At 38.4% G+C, this 26,003-nt stretch overlaps 1 protein-coding gene across 2 annotated transcripts in view; it reads left to right on the top strand.

Annotated features, from left to right (window-relative positions):
• arid3a (AT rich interactive domain 3A (BRIGHT-like)) overlaps nucleotides 1-19,023 on the top strand; it is a 103,249-nt gene extending 84,226 nt beyond the window's left edge. The window contains exons 6-7 of one of the 2 annotated variants that reach the window (XM_041204628.1): nucleotides 7,445-7,531; nucleotides 12,572-19,023. In XM_041204628.1, the coding sequence (XP_041060562.1) occupies nucleotides 7,445-7,531; nucleotides 12,572-12,726 (242 nt within the window). In that variant the 3' untranslated portion in view covers nucleotides 12,727-19,023. Of the gene's footprint in view, nucleotides 1-7,441; nucleotides 7,532-12,571 lie in introns of both variants that reach the window. The other variant, XM_041204627.1, reaches the window with a different exon arrangement.
• The last annotated feature ends 6,980 nt before the right edge of the window (nucleotides 19,024-26,003 follow it).

Below are 26,003 nucleotides of genomic sequence, written 5' to 3'. Positions count from 1 at the left end.
GAGGTCCTTAAAGACAATGATGACTAGGATGAGGCCTTTGCACTGGCCAGACAAGGCAGGTGTGCTCAAGAGGCCCTCATAGCTGCTAGATTTGTGGATGATGATGACAATATGCAGTGAGGAGACACCATTAGATCCTCATTACATCTATGAATGTTTGACCCCAGTCTGGCTTACGGCAATACACACGCCCTCTGTGATAATTCTTCTGTCATGGAGATGCAGTGGAGACTCCAATAGTTGCACGATTGCAGGAGGATGATGTCAACATGCAGTGAAGACACTCCATAGATCTTCACATAGTCTCTGAGAATATTTGATTCCTGCCTGGTCAAGGGCAACTCACTTGCACTTTGTGATTAGGGTCGTATCACAGAGATGCAGCCATGAAACTTTAAAAGCATCTGATCCTTTGTCTACCTTCAGCACCTGACCCCTTCAGGAGCACCGTGTCACTGGTCACAGATGCTGAAGAGATGGGGGCCAGCCCCACCTTAATGGTGCTGAGAGCACATAGAGAGAATAACAGTACTCTGTGACACCTGGCCACGACATTCTGGCAGCAATGATGAGCACTGTTGAGGTGCAGGCATCAGTAATGTGTCCAAGGAGTGTGAGGCTGGACCATCACTTTGGCCTGAAGCCTGCACAAAGCACAGGGAAGAGACGCTGGATTGAGACACCTGGCTTTAGCTTATGCAGAAAGGTGTCACATCTGGGTGACACAAACACTGCTCATCAGAACAAGGGGCCATTGGCAGGGAGACATTCTTCAACAACTGAGCCCACGCAGTGCAACATCATCATCTTAACCTTCCTAACCTTGCCACTACATCTTGGTGCTCCCTGTACATCCCCAGTGGAGGCGGAGGCAGCCTGCTGAGCGCTACGCCCTGTCTGAGATGATCTTGGCGGGCGTCCGCTGGAGGGCCGAGACCTGGAGGGCCCAGGCCTGCTATTGGGGTCCTACTGTGTAGCAGTGGCACCCTCCTTGGCTTGTGGAGCAGAAGCTGCTGAGGCCACAAGAAGAGGGGATTCAGATGGGCATAGAGTCACCTGGATGGATGGCCCAGGTGGTACACCTGCTGATCCTCTGCCCTATGAATTCCTAAGGGCCCCAGACTAATTCCTTGAGAAGGGGTAGCTGGGTGTGATTGAGCTGTCCCGCACGCACCTCGCTCACACACTGTTGGAGGCCAAGTTTGGCATCAGCGATGGAATTGAGCCCACGGAGCAGTGCAGAAGCGACGTCCTGGACCAAGGTCTCCATGGCAGCTGCCATCCTACCAGTGGTGACCATGGTGCATTGGCATACCGGCGCTATAGCTCAGCCTGAAGGCGGACGGGCTCCTGCATTGTGCCTTGCAATCTGAGGAGACAACCCTTCCTGATGTTCCCGAGCTTGCCTTTGCAACTCCAGCAACTGTGACATGACTGAATCCAAAGGCTCGTCATTTGACTCGGACTTAGCAAATTTCTGGCCTCAGACACCTGGGAAGTCCCTGCCACCGCCTGCTGCGGATCAGAGTGCGATGTGCTCACCAGATTATGATCCCGAGGCTACTCTAAAGCCAGTTTCCATCGAGGTTTGTGTCTCTGCGCTGGTGGAAGGTGTGGGTGAGTGCTGTGATGGGACTTCAAGGAGGGGGCCTTAAGATTCCTCCAGAGGTTTCTTCAGGGCTTGATTGGAGGCCCTGGGATGTGGACTCCGTCGACTGTTTCCCAGATGTGTCTGCGGAAGCAAGGAGAGATAATTAGTGCATGGCAGTGGCCTGTGAAACAGGACACCTCAGTCACAGTATGGTTGTCTGATGGATGTTGCACTGCTGGATCCTCACTTAGTTGAGGTTGGCGGTGCTCGACCATCAACACAGGAATGGTCCAGGTCCTCGCCGGCCAGCTGGATGGCTCTGTTTTCAAAGTCCCTGAGGACCTTGATTTCAGTCATTTCCCCCACTGGGATGCAACCCTCTCCTGTTGTGTGCCAGCTTGTGGATGAATAGAGATGGAGTGTGTAAGCATGATGCTTGCCAGGCCAGATGATAAGCATGCCTGGCATGTGTGGGTGGTGAGAGGGGTCCAGTGGATGGGATGAGGACAGTGATTGTCTGTGAGAGAGTGTGAATGGTAATGTCCCTTGAACTGGTAGTGAGTGAGGGTTCTGTTGGTCTTGTGTGATGAGTTTGTGAGTGTGAGAGTTGAGTGATGAAAAGAGTGAATTACTTTGGCGGAATGGATGAGACCATTCATCCTGTAGCGGCACTGGGTGGCTGTTCTCTTTTGAAAGGCATTGGCGCTGGCCATTGCTGCCACCACCTCTCAAGCTGGATTAGTTATGTTGTTGCCCATCCTACGGCCAGAGCAGGGGTAGAGGACATCGTGGCGAGCCTCCACTGTGTCCGATAGGTGCTTGAGAGATGTGTCATTTAATCTGGGGGCTGCAGCCTTTTTGCCTTTCAGGGCCATGTCTTCTGTGTAGCAGTCGTGGCTGGAAGCACTGAGGGGTGTCCCCGCAGCTGGACTTTAAATATGGTGCAGGGTGTGCTTAAATGGCGAGGTGGTGGTTTCCTGTGAATGCATAATTAATGCGATGGATTTGGGATGATATGGCGTGAAAAGCCGCCATTGCAGTTGGTGAGTAAGATGTCATTTTATCAGCCTGCTACCACATCTAATGCAAATCTGGGACAATTCCGCCCTGAGGTTGTTGGATTAGGAAGTCCAGGTTTTGTAATGTGTATCTCTAAGCGAAAGCTTATAAAAGCATGTAGAGTTGGCACAAATTCTATCCTTCGCCACTGGGCTATCTGGAACAGAATGGTAACTCCGCTTGTCTTTGAAATACTACAATGGGATCCTTTACATCAGCTTTAGAGGGTGAATGGGGCCTCAGGTCCCAACATATCATCCAAAAGACAACACCTCTGACAGTGTAGCACCGGAGTGGCAACATAGATTTTTGTGTTCAAATCCAGGAGTGTGACTTGAACCACACAACCTTCTGATTCAGAGGCAATAGTGCTATTTACTAAGCCGTAGCTGATACAAAGACAGAAGATTGCAAAGGAGGTTGGAGTTATTATGTTCAACACTGGAGAGCTATCCAAGGAGGACCGAATGATAGCTCATCACAGTCACTAAAAGGAAGGAGGGAACATGCATTTATATAGCATCTTTCATGTTAGGACGTTCCAAAGTGCTTCAGCTAATGTGTTACTTTTTAAGTGTAGTCCCCAAACAGCAAATAATTAATCTGTTCGTGGCTGTGTTGATTGAGGGATAAATATTGGCCAGGACAAGAGAAGAGCTCCACTTCTTTTCAAATAGTACAATGGCATCTTTCCTCCTCCTTGTTCATCCTTTGAGATGAAGATAACCATGTTCTTCATCTGGGGTGTTTGATTGATAGAATTCTAGTGGGTGTCTGCTAAAGCCGATCTGTGCAGGGAAGGTTCTGGGTTTATGATTTGTTTTATTGAAAAAAAATCATGTGGTAGGTTCTGAATTGTAATAATGATATAAATAAAACAAAATCATAGTTATAGATGGTCATTAAAATAAAGTATAAAATAATATAAGGATTGCTCAATTATAAACATTTCAGTGCATACATAATTACAATGTGTTGCAAAATGCAGTTGTCCTGAATTTACAGAATAACAATGAAAGGTCTCCTGCACTCTGCATTTTGTATTAAAGTCCATAGATCATATATAATAAAAACAGAAAATGCTGGGAAAACGCAGGTCTGACGGCATCTTTGGAGAGAGAAACAGAAGTTAACCTTTCGAGTCCGTATGACTCTTCTTCAGACCCATAAATCTCCATAGGTCATATGTTGTCAGGTTGTGTTCATTATTCATTTACATACTATTTATGATTTTATGAAGTAAGGGATTAGGCTGTCTTGTAGTCTGTTCGTTCTATATCTTATTTGCAGAATGATGTCTCGTCTCTTAATTCTATCACACATGGAATTGAGTTTTCTGGCGAAGTTCAGTCATAGCCTTTTCCGCCTTTTAGCAAGAAAAGACATTCAGTTTTTTTGATTGTAAGAAAGTAGCTTTGGTACAGGTCACCTAGGATCATTTTCAATGCTCATTTCTGAACACTTTTGAGTTTGTTCACATGCTCTGCTGCCTATAGGACAGGATACCACAGATTGGATGCGTTGTCGGCTCAGGATTTCTTCTTGCTTTTTCTCTCTGCCTCTGATATGCGCTTGCTTTTGAAAGAGGCCGCCCCATTTTTTTTTTTAGGCTGCGCAGTGATCCTGAGCAAGCTTCTCCCAGGACTCAGTCGATACCAGAACTCCTAAGTGAAGCCTTCAGAGTATCCTTGTATCACTTCCTTTAACCAGCATGGGAGTGCACCCCAGATTCAAGCTCTCCATAGAAGATTTGCTTTGGTAAGTGAGTATCAACCATTATTGCTACATGACCAGGCCAACTCAGTTGTTACTGTCACATAATGGCATGGATGCTTGGCATGCCAGCTCAGGTAAGCATCTCAGTGTCTGGCATTTTGTTCTGCCATCTGATATTCAGAAGCTTCTGAAGGCAGCTCAAGGAAAAGTGGTTGAGATTCTTGGCATGACTATGGTACAGTCCAAGTATCTCGCATGCTTAGAGGAGAGTGAGCAAGACTATTGCTCTATAGACTTTCTGTTCCTTGGGCAGACTTATTCCTCTTCCTTCCCAGACTAATGATCGAAGTCTGTCGAAGGCTACGCCTGCGTTGGCAATTCTTGCATGTGTCTTGTCAATATGGGCAGCTCAAGAGAGAGAGTGTGCTGCTGAGATAAGTTAACTTATCCACTACTGATGGGTTCAAGTTGTGGACTGAAACCCTGGGCACAAAATAGAGCTTTCCTGGATCAGGCTGGTACATTACTTCAGTTTTCTTCATTTGCTGATTGTAAGGCTGAAGTTGTTGCCAAATGCTTGCAACAAATCCATGCTACATGGCATGTCCAGCTCTATGCAGACAGGAAATTGCAAGGTTTGTCCTTGGAGATGTTGGTCTTTGTCTGGTGTTATGGCACAGCAGATGGTAAATGCTAAGCTGCTCAAATCCCAGAGGGAAACTTGAAACAACTGCCACAACTGTTTTGTAATTTGTATTTTTATTTTGAGATGCATGCCTTGAATTCAGTAGTAATAAGTCCACTGAATCTGAGGGTTTTTTTTACAAATTAAACAAAAATAATTTTAAGCACATAGGTCTACAAATTACTACTGTAATTACTCCTAGCTCCCCTAACTAATCTGACTCCCAGTTACACCCACATTAAGGCAACAGTAAAAACAAAATCGATTTTTACAGACCCAGACAAAGCACACTATACCCTTGACATGGATATTCACAGTAAATTTTCTTATCTTCGGTTCCTGTCGGCAGCACCTTGGTATGTAGAGGCTGGAGACTTTTCACACTTGTTAGATCTTAGAATGCCTTTCTCTTACACATAGCCTCCTCCTTTTATACGTATTTTCCCCTTTGAATGCAAATTTCATTGTTTCAGCATGTTTTTGGACTTAATCTTTCACAGTGCCAATTTTATTAGAAAGGTAATCAGTAAGCTTTGGGAAAAATAAGGAAGCTTTGGCTTCTTCTGGCTAAGTGTAACATTTCACCCTCTCCTTTGAAATTCAAACTACTCTGGTTTATTTAAAAATGCAAATTTTCCTTTACATCTCAAATGCTAAAACTTCAGCCATGTTTACTTATTTAGCATTTCAAACCTAGCTTCTCTTATGCATCAAAGCCTTCAGACCAGCTGTCTTAAATTAAATCTCTCTCACATGCATGCGCGCGCGCACACACAATCCAGAACCCACTATTCATACTTTACAATAAATCATAATGATAATATTTTCATGACATTGGAGTTGTCTCAAGTTGAGCAGCTTCCTGTCCATGTGATACCTCATTTTGATGCCAGGATTGGAGGCAATGGAGAGGCATGGTAGAGAAAAACACTTTGGAGGGTTGACACCAGCACAAAGCCCTGTTTAACTCCCATAGTGACTGTGAATGGGTCAGAAGACTCACCATCATCCAGGACATGCACAAGCATGCTGTCATCAAACTGTTGAACCATTGTGATGAATTTTTCAGGGCAGTCGAATTTCCAAATCACCGTCTAAAGGCCCTCTGGCTGACTGTATCAAAGATCTTGGTCGGGTCAACAAACCTGGTGTAGAGGTCCATATTCTTGGCATTTCTCCTGGAGTTGTCTAACTGCAAACAGCATATAAATGGTTCCTCGACCTTTCCTGAAATACTGACTTTCTGGGAGCAGATCCTGGTCTCAGTTGCACTAAGCAGTTCAGAAGGATTCTGCCAAACATTTTGTGGTGATGGAAAGGAGTGAGATTACTCTGATTTCAAGATTGTCGAGCTCCTTTCCACTTGCACAGATGTACAATGGAGACATATTTATATTCTTGTAGGATGGTTTCTTTCTCTCTCTTAAACTGAGTTCAGTGACCAGGCCTTTAGCCTTGTAGACCTCCACTGGGAAAACATCAGCTCCTGGAGCTTTGCCATGGACAGAAGTTTGATTACATTTGTCATTTCTAACCGTGTGGGTGGGTCATCAAGAGAGTAGTTGATGGCAACCTGTGGCAGCCTGTTGATTGCTTCTTCAATGATGAATGAAGACTGATTGTGGGTGTGGTTAAAGTGCTCTGCCCATCTTTCTGGAATTTTCTTTGAGCAATGTTGACTGTCAATCCTGAGAATTGATGTTGAACGAATAAACTGGGGCCTGTAGTCAGATTTCAGAGCATCATGAATCTCTTGTTGCCTTTGTGGTCTGCATATGACTGAAATTCGTCTGCTTTCTGATTTAGCCAAGTGTGTTGTCTGAGCTTGCATTGGACAGTCCTGCAGATGTTTCGGTAAGCATCATGCTTCGATAACGATGACTTGTCATTTGAGGTAAACCCTGTGGAGGTGATGTTTCTCCTCGAATCTTTCACGTTCACCTGAACAAGCAGATATGGTCTCTGTTTAATGTTTAATCTGAAAGACAGCATGTCTACCAATGCAGCACTCCTTGTGTCACAACTCAGATAACCACGCTGTGAAGGATAGAACTGGAGACAGAACTGGTCTTTATACACTTAGAAGCTTTTCTTTACAGGGACACATACAGCGTGCACCTCCAACCAACAATCCCTCTTTAAACTTGCTCCTATATTTAAGAGCAAAGGTGAGTTGCCAATTAATGCCCATCACCTGAATACAATTAAACACCCAACTGATAAATAAGTAACTCTTTGTACCGCACTGAGTGTTCACGTAGGTCTTGTACTGACGTCCTGGAGTGGGGCATGAATGAATTTTGATCCAGGATCATTTTCAAACATTTCAGGTCATTTCTTGTATCCATTTTCCATGGTGAGTTGTTAACGTTACTCTGTTTGTTTCCCAGCAGACCGCCAGGAATCGGCATTGAACCTTACCACAAATGGCATGAGCAGTATCAGTATGTCAGTGGAGATCAATGGGGTTGTTTACACAGGTGAATCTGAAGTTTCATGTCAAACAAATGGGGTACTACAAATGCAATTTATGAAAATAGTGTAGAAAAAACGTCTTATTGATCCATCACTATTAAATGCAATGCTGGATTTCTTTTCTATTTCAACCTGTCTATGCCAGTGTTAATGCTCCACTTGAGCTTCCTCCCATCTTTTCCTCTATTCTAATCATCTCTTTCCTTCTCCCTCAAATGCTTATCTAGCTTCTCCTTAAGTGCTTTTGTGCTATTTGCTTCACCACTCCCTGTAGTAGCAAGTTCCACGTTCTTACTATGGGTGAAGAAGTTTCTTCTGAATTCCCTATTGGATTTCCTACTATCCTATATTGATGTCGTCTAGTTATGCTCCTCCCCACAAGAGGAAACCATGTGTCCAAATTATCAAAACCTTTCATAATTTTAAAGACCTCTTAGATGCCCACTCAACCTTCTTTAATCAAAAGAGACCCAGGCTGTTAATTCTTTCCTGATATGCATCCTTCTAAATCTTTTCTGCACCTTCTCCAGTGCTTCTATATCCTATTTAAAATATGGCGACAAGAACTGCACTTTTAAGTTTATCTAACCAAGGTCCGTTACAGGTTTAGCATCACTTCACAACTTCTTAATTCTGTCCCTTTTAGAAATAAAGCCTTTTGCTTGGTTTGCCTTTTCTATGATCTTTGTAACTCGTGGACAACTTTTAGTGATCAGCATATTTGTATTCCAAGATCCCATTGTTCCTCTACCTCCATTTAGACTTGCACCTTCCAAGTGTCATGGACAAAATGTTTGTGTTACCTTACTGCCCGTGAGCAGTGTGTTTTGTGATGAAAGAAGTGTATTTTCTTACCTTCAGAGTATGGTTCCCAATTGAATAATTCCAGCAGCAAGTTTTTTGTGAAAAGGAAAAGGTTATTTATTCTCTCTCACTTTGAATTAAACACACGTGCAAAGATTAGATACAGGTGTAAAGTTATATGCTGTCACAGTTTATAATTACTTCAGTCTCTGGTTTACCATCTCCTGCTTTCACGTGGCAGGCCTGTTGTTTCTTAGATGGTTTCTGATGCTTTAACGTTGAAGTGTGTGTCTTGTAAAGCAAAGGATTCTCTACAGGTGGTGAGGTTTCTTGTAATCAAATTTCTAGGTGGTTGAAGCTGGAACAGCTTGTTCTCTTTGGGATTTCCTGCTTACATGGTATTGCTGTTAATTACCTTGGTTCTTTGAATTCTTGTAGCTAGTTTGGTTTTGGTGGAACTGTCTGCAAACAGCTCGTGCTGATTTTTTTTTAAAATGCAGACAACAAACATGGCTGTCTTGTGACTTTCTACAATTCCAAGTCTTTTCCAAATAAGGATGGTGTCCATGTCGATTCCAGCATCCTGTGTTGTGGATAATACCTTGAGGGCTTGAGACAGTCAATGTCCTTGTGTTTGACCCATTTAATTTGACAATACACTTCTGGATTGGTTTCAGGAAAGAGTATTGACTCACATCGATCTCGAATGTTCCTTTTGTTCCCTCTTGAGACGGGAGTGGTTTCAATCCATAAAATAAGTCCGGTGACTCTCGGGCGGCCATCTTTTCAGCCTTTTGTGCCCAATTTTAAAATGTAAAAATTAGTTTGAAGCTCAGAATAGGACATGCCGGTATTGGACATGGCACCAGTGATAAGCAACCTCCCAACTTCACCTATCAAAATGTACTACCTCACACTTATCTGTATTGAACTTCATTAACCAATTATTTGCTCATTCTGCAAGTATAAAAATGTGCTCCTGTAATTTGTTGCAGTCCTTCTCTGTATTGACTATCTCTCTTTCCACCTGCCTCCATTTGATATCATCTTCAAATTTAAAAATTGTATTTTTGATTCCAAAGTTCAAATCACTAATGTAAATTGGGAACAGCAGTGGTCCCAGCACTGATTCTTGTGGAACACCACTTCCCACTTTCTACCACTTGTCCCCTGATTCAACATTGTCTAACCTTATTTATGTTAAGTTTATTATGGGACGCCTTATTGAAGGCCTTTTGAAAATCCAGATAAATTACTGCATTTCCATTGTCTACTCCCTCTGTTACCTTTCCAAAAAATTCAATAAGGTTAGCCAAGCAAGATTTTCTCACTTGAAATCTATGCTGACTATTCCTTATTGTATTTCTCACTTCTACATGTTTTTCTATTCTGTCTTTTAATAGGGGTTCCATTATTTTTCCTAATACTTATCTACTATTTCCTGGACATGTTCTGTTCACCTTCTTACATTAGCTATCTCCCAGTCTTCTAGGAGATATTTAATAATTTGTCAGAAAACGATATGAGTAGTAATGCCTCTCCTATCCCTCCCCTAGATTCTTTTAAAACACATGGATGCAATCTATTCGAACCAGGAGCTTTGTCCTCTTTTTAAGTTTGTTCAATACATCCCTTTTTAAAAAATTTTGAATGCACTTATCTCATTATTCATCTCAGCATTCAATTTCACATCTGTATGTTCTATCTCCCTGGTATTTACCAAAGGCAAATAATTATTTAATATTTCTGCCATCTGTCTATCATTAACCTGAGATATGATCTTGCCTATCATTTAATGGTCATATTCCCATCCCAGCCTTTATTCATCTGCCTGTAAGATATTTTATTATTTTGTTTGTATTGCTTGATAATTTAATTTCATAGTTCCTCTTTGCCTTCCTTCTTTATTTGTCTTCTCTCCTCATCCCTTTTGTATTCTCTCTTATCCTGCACTCCTCTGCTGTCTGTATACGCCTCTTTCCTAACCCTCAATTGTTGCCTTATGTCTTTATTCATCCGTTATGTCTCACTAGTCACTATTGCCTAGGTGTTCTCTTACTTTTACTTCTCTTATCTGCTCTGGTTCATTTCCCATTGCTAGATCCAATAGAAAGTTTACCCTTGTTGGGTTTTTACATAATCGGTTAGAAAGGGGTCCTTTACACATTGTAGCAACTCCGTTCCCTCATCCCCTTTACCTACCTCTAGAGTCCAATTAATATCAGGGTACTGGTAGTTGAAATCCCCCATTATTAATTCCCTAAATTGTTTGCATATTTCTTCCTCCACCTCCTTCAGTTCTCAATAACTTTGAAACAAAGTATTTTCTCAGGGAATAAAGGTCAGAAATCAAGTCAACCAGCGTCTTCTACATTTCCTGACTGTCAAGGACAGAGTTCAGGGGCCTGATAACTGATCTTTGAGTTGGGAAAGCTGCAATATGACTTCCCCTCAGAGCTACCGTTATGTCCTATTTGTTGAATGTGTAATTTTCACAATTATCAACTCTCAAAAGAATTCCTTCCTGATTTATTTTTGATGCTAAACATTCTTCCTTTATTTGGAAGAGTTTTGTCTTTTCGTTAAAACTGAGTTCACTGAGGATAGCATAGAAGTTAGTGTTAGCTGTTGAGCGTCAAAAAATGCTACAATTTCATCTGCCTAAGATTGGTTGTTTTGCTCTTTGTATTGCAAAGGCTGCTAAATAGATTTACATTGAGCTCATAGCACATAATTTGGCCCACCATCTAAGGCAGTGTTAATGCTCCACATGAGGCACCTCCCACTTTTTTTACTTCATCACACCCTTTTGTCATATTCTATTCGTTTTCTTCCTGGTACTTACCTAACTTCCTATAAATGCATTTATGTCATTCACATCAAAACCACTGCGTGTGGTAACAAGTTTCACATTCTCAACACTGAGTACAGTTTCTTCAAAATTTCTTACTGGATTTATATTGCTATCTAGTATTTATGGACCCTTGGTTTGGATACCTTCACAAGTGTCTACTCCATCAAATTCCTTCATAATTTTCAAGACCTCCTCTCTGTCTTCTCTTTTCTAGAGAAAGGAGCACTAACCTGTTCAGACTCTCCTTGTAGTTGTATCTTCTCAGTTCTAGTATCGTTTGTACATTCTCCAGTGCTTCCATATCCTTTTATAAGACCAGAACTGTGTACATAAGTATTGTCTAACCATGGATTTATACAAGTTTAACATAAAACTCACTGCCTTTATATTTCTCTTTCTCTAGAAATGAATCCAGTGTTTTGTTTGCACATTGTATAGCTTTGTTTAACCTACATTACCACTTTTAATTACCTGTACCCCAGATCCTTTGTGTTTCTACCCTTTTGGGAGCCTAATTTTCCAAGAAGTAAATGGCCTCCTTATTCCTTCTACCAAAATTCACTGCCTCACATTTGTCCACATTGAAAGTAATTTGCCACTTACACTCCAATTCTGCAAGTTTATGTCGTCTTGCATTTTGTCTCAGTTTCATCATTAACTGTACCCCGCAATTTGGTGTTATTTTGATTTCGATATTGTGCTCCTGATTCCATAGTCCAAATCATTTATGTTAACAATGAACAATAGTGGTTTCAGCACCAATCCCTGTGGAACACTACTTCATACCCTCGAACAGTCTGAGTATCTAGTTTTAATCCCTACTCTCTTCTTTTTAGCAAGTTAGCCAATCATTTTCCTATTTGTCCTCTGATTCCACATAGCCCCCTGTCTATGGTCATGAGAATGCCTTATCAAAGGATTTTTGAAAGTTCATTTATAATCACATCCTTTTTCACATCCTTCTCTACGCTTTCAATTACTTCCAGAAATTTGTTCCAAAACTACCAAATAAATTGTATATTTGCTATTTGAAGATTTGTTTTATATTCCAAACATTGTTTTTAAGCAAAGTGTTTTATAAAGTTATCTGCAGTTACAGCAATGGTTCTCAAGATGTTGGAACTTCTTCCCTTTCCTGGACTTGTTGCATTAGAATTAATTGTAACCAGATAAGTTAATGTTTCCAGCTTTTCTTCTATGGTGTTGAGACACCCACTAGAATGTGTGTATGGCTGGGAGGGGGGGGTGGTCTGATGATGATTGCTTCTCTGAAATACTTATTTTACCTGACTGAAATGTTCATTGCAATCAAGTTACAAACTTGATGGCAATTTCCAGCATTTAAATGGCATTTTAAATTAAACATGTATTTTACCTTTTTAATTAGGTGTTCTGTTTGGTCAAGGACCTGGCGTATCTGGTGTATCCAGCACCAAAGGAAATAGCAGCAAAAATAACAGTTCCCAAGGCACACCTGGTCTGCCTGTACCTCGTACACCTACCTCCTCATCATCACATACTTCAAACAACTCTTCACCGTGAGACTGCAGCTGTAACAATGCCAACTTCTTGAGCATAGTGCATCACCGCCAAACACTTTAAAAGGCATTCTCAGGCTTTTAACTCTCAAGGAAAATAACTTTTTTGATCACAAGAGATTTTAATAGAATGGTCAAAACTGAGAGCAAACAGTTAAGCATAATCCAACTCTGCTTATAAACTTTCTTGGGTCACTGAATGAGATCCAGGAGCAGCTATATACTACTAATACCTCAAATATCTACTTAATCTTTAATCAAGACTTATCATTGGTTACATTTTTCTTTTCAGCCAAATTCAGCATTTAAAGAATATATATGCATTTCCATGATGTGCTTTGAAATTTATAAGTGAATATTGATATTTTTTGAAGGAAAAGAAAATTTCAACTACATCTATGATATTCTTATTACTTTTGGTATGTTCAGTTACTGCCGAACAAGAAAGGGATAAGCTATTTCAGCGTATATCCATTTATATAGATCATTCTTATACATGTAGCAATACACAGACTTTTACAGCTGTTCAGCATATTTATTATATACAATACTTTTTAATATATTTTAATTTCACATCACAGGACTCTAATACAGTGGAGCAATCTTGAGGTCATTTTTTTCTGGCAAATATAATTAAGATCTTAAAGGAGCATTCCATTCTAATCAAAGCCTGGACCATTGTAAATAGCAATTTGGGGGGAAAAATGATAAATTTTAAAAGTGCTGCTCATGTAATCTTTCCTTTAGTTCTGATGGTATATGTTTGCACAAACCTCCAATGTGCATACATTTCTCTCTTAAATGCACCATTTTGAGTATTAATTTAGCAGGGCTGGGACTGCAAATTACTTCATAATATGTGCTAAGAGCTGGTGCATTACCCATTAAGTTTTCTGGAAATGACAAAAGAACTAATCTCACGTTTTTAGCCTGACGTTCTTCAGAAATATTAGTGCCAGTTTTTAATAACTTTAAGGCAGCATGGAATTCTGCTGGCTAATCTCCCTAAAGTTTTGCTATGACAATGAAGGGAAAATCTCATTCAAATTTACCGTCTGTCACTAAATATATGTGGTTTTATTTAGTAAATGCAATGTTGTAGAGTAGATTATTTTCAAAATTTGCTAAGGACATCTAACATAAGGTATTATTAGTTATTAAATCACTGTTGATTGCAAAACATACCTCAGCTAAAGCATTAGCAGAGCAATAAATATAACATTAGAAATTTATAAAGACTTGTAGTTACAAAAGCTTTGTGCAGACATTGATTTTATAAGTTGGATCTTAAGTGTTCATGAATGGTATTGGATTTGCTAGTCATTGATCTTTCGTGAGCTCCACTGCATTTACTGTAGTATTTAATGGGGCATTTGAAGTAAAACATTTTATACAGAAATCAGCTTTGTGTTCATACTGTGAAAATATACATTTTTAGAGCGTAAGCCAGTGCATCACCATTGAACCAGATATTGTATGGAAAAACTATTCTGCCTGAAGTTATAAAAAATGTATATCTATATCTATCCTACAATTCTGAGGTTATTGTTGCAAAGAGAGTGAAAACCTGCCTTATGAAAGTGTTATATGTTCTTTGAGAGGATGCAGTTAACAAGTTCAGTATTTTATTTGTAGATTTTCAATCAAGTGCTTTTATTCCACTCCGTGAAAGCAATTGTTTATTGAACAGCAAATTTTCCTTTTTCATTTATTTACACTTACACTACAGTTTATGTAGCCAAATGTGATGATGTACTGCCTTCATCATGCCTTCAGTGTGCTTAACATAGCATGCCAACATGCTGAAATTAATTTTGTACCATCGCATTGAAATTAATGAAAAGCAAATATTGCTGGAGACAATATCTTTACTTCTGATACATGTTATTGGGTTTTACTGGATGTAATCAGTGGGTTGGGTGTGATGGGGTGAAGTCCTAATCTGGAATTATTGAAAGCTGGTATCAGCTTCTTGAAGAAACTATTCCCATTGAAATAAATAGAAAAGTAATTAGTTGTAACATACTGCCATTGCTGATAGATTTACTTATATGGTTTTTTAGAGGTGGTATTCAATTATATTGTCCTATCTCTGAATATTAGAAGTCAAATATAATTTACTTTTCTAAAGTGTGATGCAAGTGAGGGTTTTTGTTTTTGCAGTCATTGGTGATGGTTATATTGTGCAAATACTTTAAATCAATTGGGTTTAAATCAATTTAAAAGATTTGAAAAAAAGAATATACAATGGCTTTACAATAAGACTGTTTTGAGGTTGCTGCATAATATATAAATATTTAGACAAACCATGTCACCTGAGGCATTTTTAAGCTACAAGTATAATTAATCCTACACATGGAGTATGCTTTTTTATTTTTTCCCCTACTTTCTGCCGATTTTTCTCCTCTTCTGAAGGCCTTATCTCTTATTAGATATGATTCCATAGGTAAGCATTTTCCTGCGGCACCAATATATAGCCAGTATTGACAGGCTATTTGACTGTAGTGAGTAACATAGCGAAACCCAAGCTTATCCAATTGGCACACATGGGTTTCCAGCTTCCAGGAGTTGCTGGCTAGTGATCAGTGGTTAATCCTAACTGAAAACACTGAAGCCAGTTGTAATTGAGCAGGTTTTAACAGTACCTTCTTGGATTTTTACTTTGGAATTTTGTTTTTAAAGACTAATGTCTCTTGACTTAATGTATCTACAAGACTGGGACCTGCTAAGTAAAGAAAGAACGTGTATTTATATAGATTGTTTCACATCCCTGGGTTGTCCAGAGCACTTCTTTGTCAACATTTTTTTAAACGTGGTTACTGTTCTATAGTTAAATGTGACAGCTAATTTATACATAAGATCTTGCAAACAGGAAAAAAATTGCATTAAATCATGGGATGCGGACCTCACTGACAAGGCCAGCAATTATTGCCCAGCCCTAATTGCCCTTGGTGATGAATGGGTGGAAATTTACCTTGACTACAACTGAGTGGCTTGCAAGGCCATTTAAGAGCAATTAAGAGTCAACCACAATGTCATGGGTCTGGAGTCACATACAGGCCAGCCCGATTTAGGAGAGCAGATTTCCTTCCCTAAAGGACATTATTGAACCAGATAGGTTTTTACAACAATCCGGTTGTTTTATAGTCACCATTATTGATACTCAACATTTTTCCCCTAGATTTATTTAATTAACTAAATTTAAATTCCTCATCTCAGGATGATTAGTCCTGGCCTCTGGATTATTAGTCCACTAATGTAACCACTATGCTACTGTACCCCTAAGATGAATGATCAGTTAATCTTTTTTTAGTGGTGTTAGTTAAAGGAAGAATGTTGGCTGGGACAATGGGAGAACTCTTTGCTGTTGAAATAGTGCTATGTTTTTAAAAAATTCTTTTGAACAAATGGACAGGGCCTTCGTTTAATAACCTACCAATAAACAACAACCTTTAATAATGCAACACCCCTTCAGGACTGCACAGAAATGTCAGTTAAATTGTTTGCTCAAGTCCTAAATTGGAGTTTTGAAGCAGATCCTTCTAATTATTCAACTATTCAGTATTTCAGTCAAGACTTGTTTGTTTCTAGGTACCACTTTTGCAGCTGGATAATGTCAGATGTTTATGGAAGAAGGAAATACTGAACATTGGGCACAGTGGTGATGCTTAAATTAGTGTTTGGAAGATAGTTGTCTAATTTTCTTTTACCCTAAATGTTTCCAACATTCAGTATGCACACTTAAAGCAGGTTATAATACGCCATAAAAGTGTTAGATTATTTTATTTCCTGTAACACTTTCTCCAGGTTTACATAATTAAACTAATAATGCAGTTAAATTTAGAGATAATGCTATTGATTCTGAGATGTAAAGGTATGTATCTTCATAAATTCTGGCTTTTTACTCTGGCACTAAAATGAGTTGCAGATAACTACCTCATCATCCTTCTATGATTATCAGATTCTATCCGGGAGTAAAAAGAATTCACTGAATGCATTACCAGCTTGCCAGAAAGGATGAATCTGGGCAATTGTTTTGGCCCAGTGGAGCTGCTTTTGGGTTTATTGGGGTGAGGGGGGAGGGGGGGTAAAGTATTGCAATGAGGCTAGGACCTGTCTGCCCTTGGGATCTTGACCTTTTTACATTGCAGCAAGATAGCGGTAGGAAATAATCTATTAAATATGCAATTTCCTGTCCCTCATAATAAAGCTTTGCTACTCTCAGCTTTTATTGCTGTGATAAAATGATAATTTATGTTCAGAGATAATAGTGCAGGGAGGTTATATTGGCTTTTAAAAAAAATCAATATGTTGTTGTAGTTGACCCAATGACCTAAGCCTTTTGGGGATGGGATGGATACTCAGTTGTTGCTGGCAAATGTGGTTCTTTTGTATGGCGACAAGTTGTGCCAGATTGATTTCCTTTATGTAATCTATTGCTTGTACAGCACTCGGAAATAGTGATAAATTAGTAAACTGAATTGTATCTCTATCTTTGCCTAGTTGGTATTTGTAGTGAGCTGCACTTTTGACATTTTAGACCTGATTCTGCTATTGGGTTTAATAAATATTGTAGAATTACAAAGAATATACAGCACAAATTGTATCTCTGTCTTTGCCTAGTTGGTATGTGCAGTGAGCTGTAGTTTCAACATTTTTAGACATGATTCTGCTTTTGGGTTTAATAGATTTATGCTGATTTAGTTCTACCATTTCAGGGAACAGAACTTAATTCAGTGTCTATCTGCTTGTTAGTTGGTGGCCAATTTTCAATATTTGCCCCAACTGTTTTTTTAATAAGACGACCTTTCTGATCTTTTGTTATGTTTACTTTTTCCAACACTAGAATAAAAAAAATCTTAAACTGCATATCTTGAGGAAGGTTTGTTGTGGTTCCTGTGTGCTAGTGACATTGTAAATGTAATGGAAAAAATTCTGATTGCTATATCTAATGAAATTTCTCTCATTTTTTTGATAGAAAGAGTAGTTAGAGAGAACTTCTGTTTATAATGTCAACAGTGATTAGAGGAAAGCTTTGATATCGGAAACTAGCTGCTTGTACACTGTGCAACTAATAATTAAAAAGAATGAAAGATGCATAAGGGACTCTGTGCCTTACACAAAATATACCTCCACTTTTTTAACAGGAATATTGCCATTTAAGTATTGAGATACCAATAAACATCAGCAGGCTTCAGATTTGGGATTTGATGCTATGAAGAATTTTAGGTTGAAAATTAGCATTTAAATATGGTTGTGGCTAACAGCTGTCAATCTCAAGCCCAAAACCAATAGCTGCTACTTGGTCAAGAGCTTTAAACATCATAGTGGATTAAGTAGTGAGCTGTATTGTGAAAACTGCATCCGCTGTGTTGAAGTAATGCAAAAAAAAGTCTCAAATGTGCAAATTAGTTAAGTTGAGCTTAGTGATAATGAAAATACATATTCTGCAAAACAAATCAAAATATGAGGCATTGACTTTTGAGTAATAGACCTAAAATGAGAGGGCAGATTTCAAATTGTCCCTTTTTTGGTGAAATATGATTACAACCATTTTAATACAACATACTACAAGCACTTTCATCTGTACCCTTCTTTTGTTCCTGATATTTCCTTTTGTTCAAATGTGCCCTGCACTGCATGTTCACAGGACAGAATTTATATTGTGTTCAAACATTCAAGAACATAATATGGTATTAGAACTATGTTACTGAGATTCCTTGATGAGAATGTGCACTATGTGTTGTGGTACCAAGCTATAGACAGCAGAAGGTTAGTTCTGCCAATTTGGGGTGCTACAGTTTGGTCATGCTGACCCTGGTGGGAGAAAATCAGAAAATGCTACTGTTGAAATGGGTAGAAGGGAGGAAAATGATTTTTAGAAACTTATTAGTATGTATACTTCTGAGTAAACCAAAGGAAATTGCTAATTGCTGCACCACTTAAATTGCTGTACAATATGGACCCAGTAATCAACATAAACCTTAGAAATTAAAAATCTTTTTAGGCTTTAGAAATGGAAGCATTTGCTGTAAGCAAAATCCTACCAGTTTCTGGAGCTACCTGGTTAAAAATCTATGGTATGCCCAAATCTGAACTAGTAAATGGTATTACCAGGGAAGTTCAGACCAAAAAGTTTTCAGTAACAAGTAACTTAGAATTTTTGAACTGTTGTTAGAAATGCTTTTTGAAACCCAATGCAAACTGGAGGAACAGCACCTCAGCTTCCTATTAGGCACTTTACAGCCTTCCTGACTTAACATTGAGCTCAACAACTTCAGAACATGGACTCTCCTCTATCCTCGCCCCTTTTTTCAATATTCATTTATTTATTTTCATTTTTATTCATTGTTTTATTCCAATCTTCTTTCCTATTTTCGATCTTTTATCCCAACACTGTCCTCTCTCTCTCTCTCCCTGCCACACTCTCTCTCTCTCTCTTCCCCCCCCCCCCACCCCGGCCATCTGTCACTTGTTCATGTTGATCTGTCTTTTCAGAGTGCTTACCCTTGTCCTGCTATTAACACATTCTGCTTTCTTACCAAAATGCCACCATCAGCACCCCCTTTAGTCCATACCACCACCATTAACACCCCCTTTGCCCTTTTTTTCATGACATATTTGTCAATCTCTCCTTTGTCCCCATCTATCGCTGGCCTTCTATCCAGCTTCACCTGCTCCATCCCCCTTAAATTTCATCACATTTTTACTTCTCTTTAGCTCTGAAGAAGTCATACAGACTTGAAGTGATAACTGTTTTTCTCTCCACAGATACTGTCAGACCTACTGAGTTTTTCCAGCATTTTCTGTTTTTGTGCCTTTTGAGGAATTAGTCTATTAGTTAAGGGCACCACCTAGTTATTGTACTAGGCCATAAAGACCTATAGGCCCATGTTTGTGTTAAGTTGCCTGATCTCATTTGGCACAGATTGGGGGTACTACAAGTGGCATGAGCATGAGGTAGGAAGGAAAAAAATGACAAAGATTTCTGCTTCTGATTGTGCTTGATTTCATTTGGGAAGTGCATGTCTTTTTACATTAGTAAAAGATAGGATTGGGATACCAAAAGGTTGGCAATGCCTCTGAAACCATATCCCAGTGAGAAACGGTAGGAGGAAGGAAGGTCAATTTTTAACTATTGCATTTTTTCATATATTTTGCATTTTATTTGTAACTGATCGCTTTAGACTTAAGGATGATTAGCTACTGGTGTATAGCTTTTAAACCCAGTGATTTGAGAGACCAATCGCAAGCCATTGCTTATTGGAATATACCCAAGCATAAAATTGCTATGTAAAGAGCTTCAGAGGGAACTAATGCACATTGCAGATCGTCTGCATTAATTTAGACAGAAACTTTCAGAATAAATAGCTCCAAGTTTAAAATTATACTTTCCAGTGATTGATTTCAGGCTTCTCCAACCACACTTTTAGTTCACCCTTCAGGGGTTCATAGGCATGTTAGCACATGAGGAATCATAATCTAATTAAGTACAGCTTGCATAACACATTTGAATATTCTTACTGGATGTATTTTTACTGCAAGTCATTTTCTGCTTTCAAAATATGAACCACATATTTGTTAACCTTTTTTACTGATTTATAAATCATAAACTCTTTTTGAAAATGATAATCTTGGGCAAAGCCAACAGTTCCAGCAAATTCTCAAAACCATATTGCAAGTAATTGACATCCAAAGAAAAGTGCTCAGGGTTTAGGTGTGTAATTGTCTTGTATATGGTTTTACAAGACAATTGTCTGTGCACACTTGTGCACCGGTAGTTAGTAAACTCTACTCCCAAAAGTTGGCAACAGAAACATCTTATTTATTTATGTATTTTTATTTAAGTAACCTTAAAGCCCAGTGCATTGGAATCCTGAATCTTGCACATTGTTGACTTAAGTGGCAACGGAAAGTTAATTGTTGAACAGTGTGACGGAGATTAATGTATCAGTTCCTTTTACCATTAGCACATTATATTCTGTGGACATCAGCTGTTTTAAAATGGACACATTTTGTTTTAAATGACATGGCAGTTTTGTAATCCACAATTATGTGAATGGAAATATGAATATCAGCCTTACAGATTGAAGGTTGCTATTGATTTTTTTCCATTTAAACTTTGCACAGTAATGGTGAATTAAGTGTTTTTACTTGCAGATCATTGCAATCTTAAAGGGGGATGATCCTGGACTGGGTATCTATTTTGGCTTTTAAAGGAACGTTTGACTGGGACAACTTAAACATGAATTTGCACTTCCAGTCTAATGAGCATTTGATAATGAAATTATGCTCTGAACCTAACACTTGTTTCTCTAAAATTGGTAATCTGTAATTGGCTGATCCACTATGGGTCAAAAAATTCAGATTTAGTTAAATTGTTTATATCAGTAAATTTGGTACCTACAATCTGTAAGCAGATTGATTTATAACCCTGTAATGCATGACTACTGTAGTGATATGAAGCAGGTACCAATAAAAATATGTTGGCATTTAGGCTAATTGTAGCCTCAATTACACTGGCAGTACATAGAGACTTAAATTGCAAGATGTGTTAGGGCCTCTTAAAGTTCAAATCACTGAGCCAGACAGCCTAACATTTTTTTTCTTGCTTTATTTATAATGCTTTATTGAATGTTGTTACAAACCTCTGAATATATATGAATCCTAATCTGTTTTTTGTATGAAATATGTTTAATATTGAGTTACAGGTACTGTTTAACATACCTCACCGATAAAGTGATCAATATGATCTTGCCAAACAGTTGCAGTTACTTTCCTTTCTGTACTTGTCCTTTATGTGAATAGTTATAAAATCTTTGCTTACTAATTCTTCAGATTCACTTACTGGAAATATAATGATGGTTCCTAGGACTTAAAGTATTGGCAACAAACTGTGGAAAACTGGTGCAGGGTTTTAGTGGAGGTATTAAATGGACAGCAGGGATGCACCACTTTGGTTTCAGTTGGCATTAGAAAATACCTAAAGACAGGGATTAATTGTAGAAGATGTAGTCAAAAGTACATTCACTGCATTAGACTTTTGACTTCAAATCAGTCTGAAGCAAAATTAGTATAGTAAACTAACTTGTAGTGATTAGTGTCCAGTCTTATAAGTGGCCTTAAACAGGTGTTTAAAAGCCAAATTTTAATGATTTTTTAGAAATAATTTTAATTTTAAACCCTTTGGCATTAGCTACTACCCATTAATAAGAACTACAAAGATAAGAAAAAACTGCAAGTGCTATAAATCTGAAATCCGTGAAATACAAAGGTCTATCAATGAAAGGCTAATATGTTTAGTGTATGCTGTCTATCAGTGAAGTCTGAGAAAGGGTGGAAAGTTGAAACATACGTGCGTGTGTGTGTGTGTATTTTCCTCTCTACAGATATTGTGTATTTCCAGCATTTTTTCATTTTTTTTCTTTTCTATCCATTTACATAGGTTGTACATGTATAGCCTTCAATGTACAGCAATGGCTGTGTATAGTAAGTCGACACAAGTTCTTTATATAGTTACTATATTCAACCCTGAACATCAAATTAGTAAACAAAAGCCTATCTGTCCATAAAGATTACTTTTGGCCAATCTCCAGAGTTGGTCACCATAGGCTTTTTGGGAATCTGGATACATCTAAACCTGCTCTGGTAGAACTGCCATCAAATTATGCTTGAAATATTTACCTGTACTGTATTAAGCAGTTTTACATCTTTTGAGCTATAGTATAATTGAATCATGATTGAATTATTTTAATTGCTATCAAAATATAAACCCAGTTGCTTGAATGGTTTCTTCCACCCTGTGAAGGAATGCCATTACTCCAATTTTAATGGTTTCTTAGAAATTTCTATTATTTTAATCATTAGGTTCAAATATTGAATTATAGTTTTTGATTTTCATAATTTCTCCATTTGTAGCATTTTTTTTGTGAAAAATTCTATCATCTGCTATGAGTTTCTTTAAGGATAAGGATTGCTGTATACCAAAGACGTAAATGAACACACTTTAAAGAAAGCAAAAGCACTATGGAACGTACTGCTTTGATATTGTCAACTTGTACTTGCTGTGTAAAGGCTAATAATTATGCTGTGCTGATAGAATTAGAATGAATAATGACTAATAAATATATACTTTTGTCTCAATGTGCTGTTTACAATCTAGTACTATCTATTAGAGGCTAGATTGTGATTCTCAGGGGTTTTGAAAACATTAACTGCTGTATATCTTCCAGTGATTGTAGAAATCAAATATTTACTCTAACTTGTAACTATTGTGAAGACCTATCTTACCTTGTGCCCTTTTTTCCTGTTTTTGTTTCATGTATTGCCCTGTTTGTGGGAGTCTTATTTGAGCAATTGACTAGGAAAATGAGAAATGCCAGTAGTTAAATTAATTGACTGACAGTCTTTAAACTGGTGTGGAAGAAGAATTGGAGTAAACATCTCCAGTTGATGTGCTACAAGTGAAATGAGCTCTGATGAAAGGTCATCAACCGGAAACATTACATTCTGTTGCTGTTTCCACAGATGCTGCCAGACTTGCTAAATAATTGCAGAATTTTCTGTTTTTAATAAAAGGGTCTGTTCCATCTTACAAATTAAGGAGTGATGAAAAATAATAGTACCGTAATAAAGGGGATCTTTTATTAATGTAGATCTTTTATTTCCTGTGATGAAGACATGAAGAAAGAAATTAAAAATAAGCTCCCACAAATAAAGCTTCCAGGTTTTCTTTGTTCTGGGGTAGTTTCTTTGGCTTTTATTTCAAATGTTGACAAATACTGAATATTATGTATCTTTTAAAATATCACTTATTCTAACGAGTTCGAACAGGAAAATATATGTCTCAACTCAGGAAGACCACTTCAACTTATGCAAAGCTTCAATTATAAAAATGTGATTTATTCCACCTCCTTGTTTTGAGTTCACTTTTCTCAATTGTACTGGTGTTATGTGACGGATCACTAATGGTTTACATTTTATAACAACTTGTATTTAACCCTCTGTACATTTAAAAGGATAAAAATGAGAACGTAAGATTTGACAATATTGATAATAAACAAAGTTCTGACTTTTTCCGATTTCATCTTCTGCCTTTTTTTTAATCAATGTGTCACAGTGTAGCATAATGAAGTGTAGTCTGAGATATTGACAATCTGAAGTAGCTGGTCTCAGCATTAAACTGTCAATGGTAACTGTAAATATGTTCTAGACCATGCACCCACTTGAATTTTACCACAACTATTTTTTAATTTTGTTCCTTCTTTGGTAGTAAATTCATGCGATAACATTATTTTGATTCTGTTTTCATGAGGCTATTTTTGACCATCATGCATATATCATCCTATTGCTTTTCTCCAATGAAAACTCCAGACTAAACATGAGCAAAAATAATTTTTAACAGAGATACACCAATAACTAAAAATGATGTGAAATGTTTTTGGCCCTTTTTCTCTTTGACAGGATTGGTTATAGAATCATAGAATGGTTACAGCACAGGAGGTCAGTCAGCTCGTTGTGTCTGTGCTGGCCCTCCGAAGGAGCATTTCATCTAGTGCCATTCTCTTGCCTTTTCCCCGTAGCCTTGTAATTTTTTCCTTTTCAGATCATGATCCAGTCCCCTTTTGAAAGTCTCAATTGACCCTGCCTCCACCACGACTCTATGCATTCCAGATCCCAACTACTCACTGTGTGAAAAAGTTTTTCCTCCTGTTGCCATGCACCTTTTGGCATTACCTTAAATCTGTGCCCTCTGTTTCTTGAGTCTTTCATCAATGGGAACAGTTTCTATCTATCTGTTCAGACCCCTCGTGATTTTGTATCCCTCTACAAAATCTCCCCTCGACCTTCTCTTCTCCAAGGAGAACAGTCAATTTTTCCAAGCAACTGGTTGAATCTTTTCTGCACCTCTCTAATGCCTTCACATCATCCCTAAAGTGTGGTTCCCAATACTGGACACACTACTTCAGTTGAGGCGAAATCAGTGTTTTAAAATATCTACCTTGCTTTTGTACTCTATGCCCCTATTGATAAAACCTAGGATATTGTATGCTTTATGGCCCGTGCTCTCAACCTGTCCTGCCAATTTCAATGGTTTATGCATATAAACACCCAGGTTCCTCTGCTCCTGCATCCCATTTAGAATTGTAACCTTTATTTTATATTGTATTTCCATGTTGTTTCTACAAAAATGAATCACTTCACATTTCTCTGCATTAAATTTCATCAGCCATTTGTGCACCTATCCCACTAACCTGTCCATGTCTTTTTGAAGATCTACATAATCCTTCTCATGGTTCACAATACAAGTTTCGTATCATCCACAAATTTTGAAATTATGCCCTGTACACCATGGTCTAGGTCATTCATATTTTTCAGGAAGAGCAGGTGTCCTAACACTGATCCCTGAGAAACTCCACAATAAACCTCCCAATCCAAAAAACAGCATGACTTTTTGTTTCCTGTCATTCAGCCAATTTCGTATCCATGTTGCTAATGTCTCTTTTATTCATGAGCTCTAACTTTGTTCACAAGTCTGTTAAATAGCATTTTATCAAAGTGCCTTTTGGAAGTCCAGGTGCACCACATCAACAGTATAACCCTCTCTGTTAACTCAGCAAGTTAGTTAAACACTATTTTTGCCCTTAACAGATCCATGCTGGCTTTCCTTAAATAATCCATATTTTTGCAAGTGACTATTAATTTTCTTCCAAATGTCGGTTTCTAAAAGCTTTCCCACCACCTAGGTTAAACTGACTGGCCTGTAGTTGCTAGACTAATTTTTACACCTTTTTTTGAACAAGGGTGTAACATTTGCAATTCTCCAGTCGTTTGGCACCACCCCTGAGTCTAAGGAAAATTGGAAAATTATGAGCAGAGCCTCCACAATTTCCTTCTTACTTCCTTCGGTATCGCGGGACGCATCTTATCCGGTCCTTGTGCCTTAACAGTAAGTACAGACAGCATATCCAATGCCACCTCCTTTATCAATTTTTAAACCCTTCAAATTGTCTGAATTACCCCTCTTAGACCATGACCTAGACTAGACAGCAGCATCTTTCTTGGTTAAGACAGATGCAGAGTATTCATTTAATACTTCAGCCATGCCCCTTCCTCCATGCAGAATCCCCTCATGGCCCCACTCCCCCTCTTATCACCCTTTTCACTTCTCTGAACCTTGTTTATTCAGCCTGTTTCTCAATTCTATTATCCACCTGACATTTGTCAAAAGTGCACTTTTTTCCTGCTTTATCTTAATCTCCATCTTTCAATGAGGGAGCT

Source organism: Carcharodon carcharias, chromosome 14 (genome assembly GCF_017639515.1).
Source record: "Carcharodon carcharias isolate sCarCar2 chromosome 14, sCarCar2.pri, whole genome shotgun sequence".
Taxonomy (NCBI): domain Eukaryota; kingdom Metazoa; phylum Chordata; class Chondrichthyes; order Lamniformes; family Lamnidae; genus Carcharodon; species Carcharodon carcharias.
The sequence above is the reverse complement of the archived record's forward strand: the minus strand, read 5'-3'. Positions and strand labels throughout refer to the sequence as shown.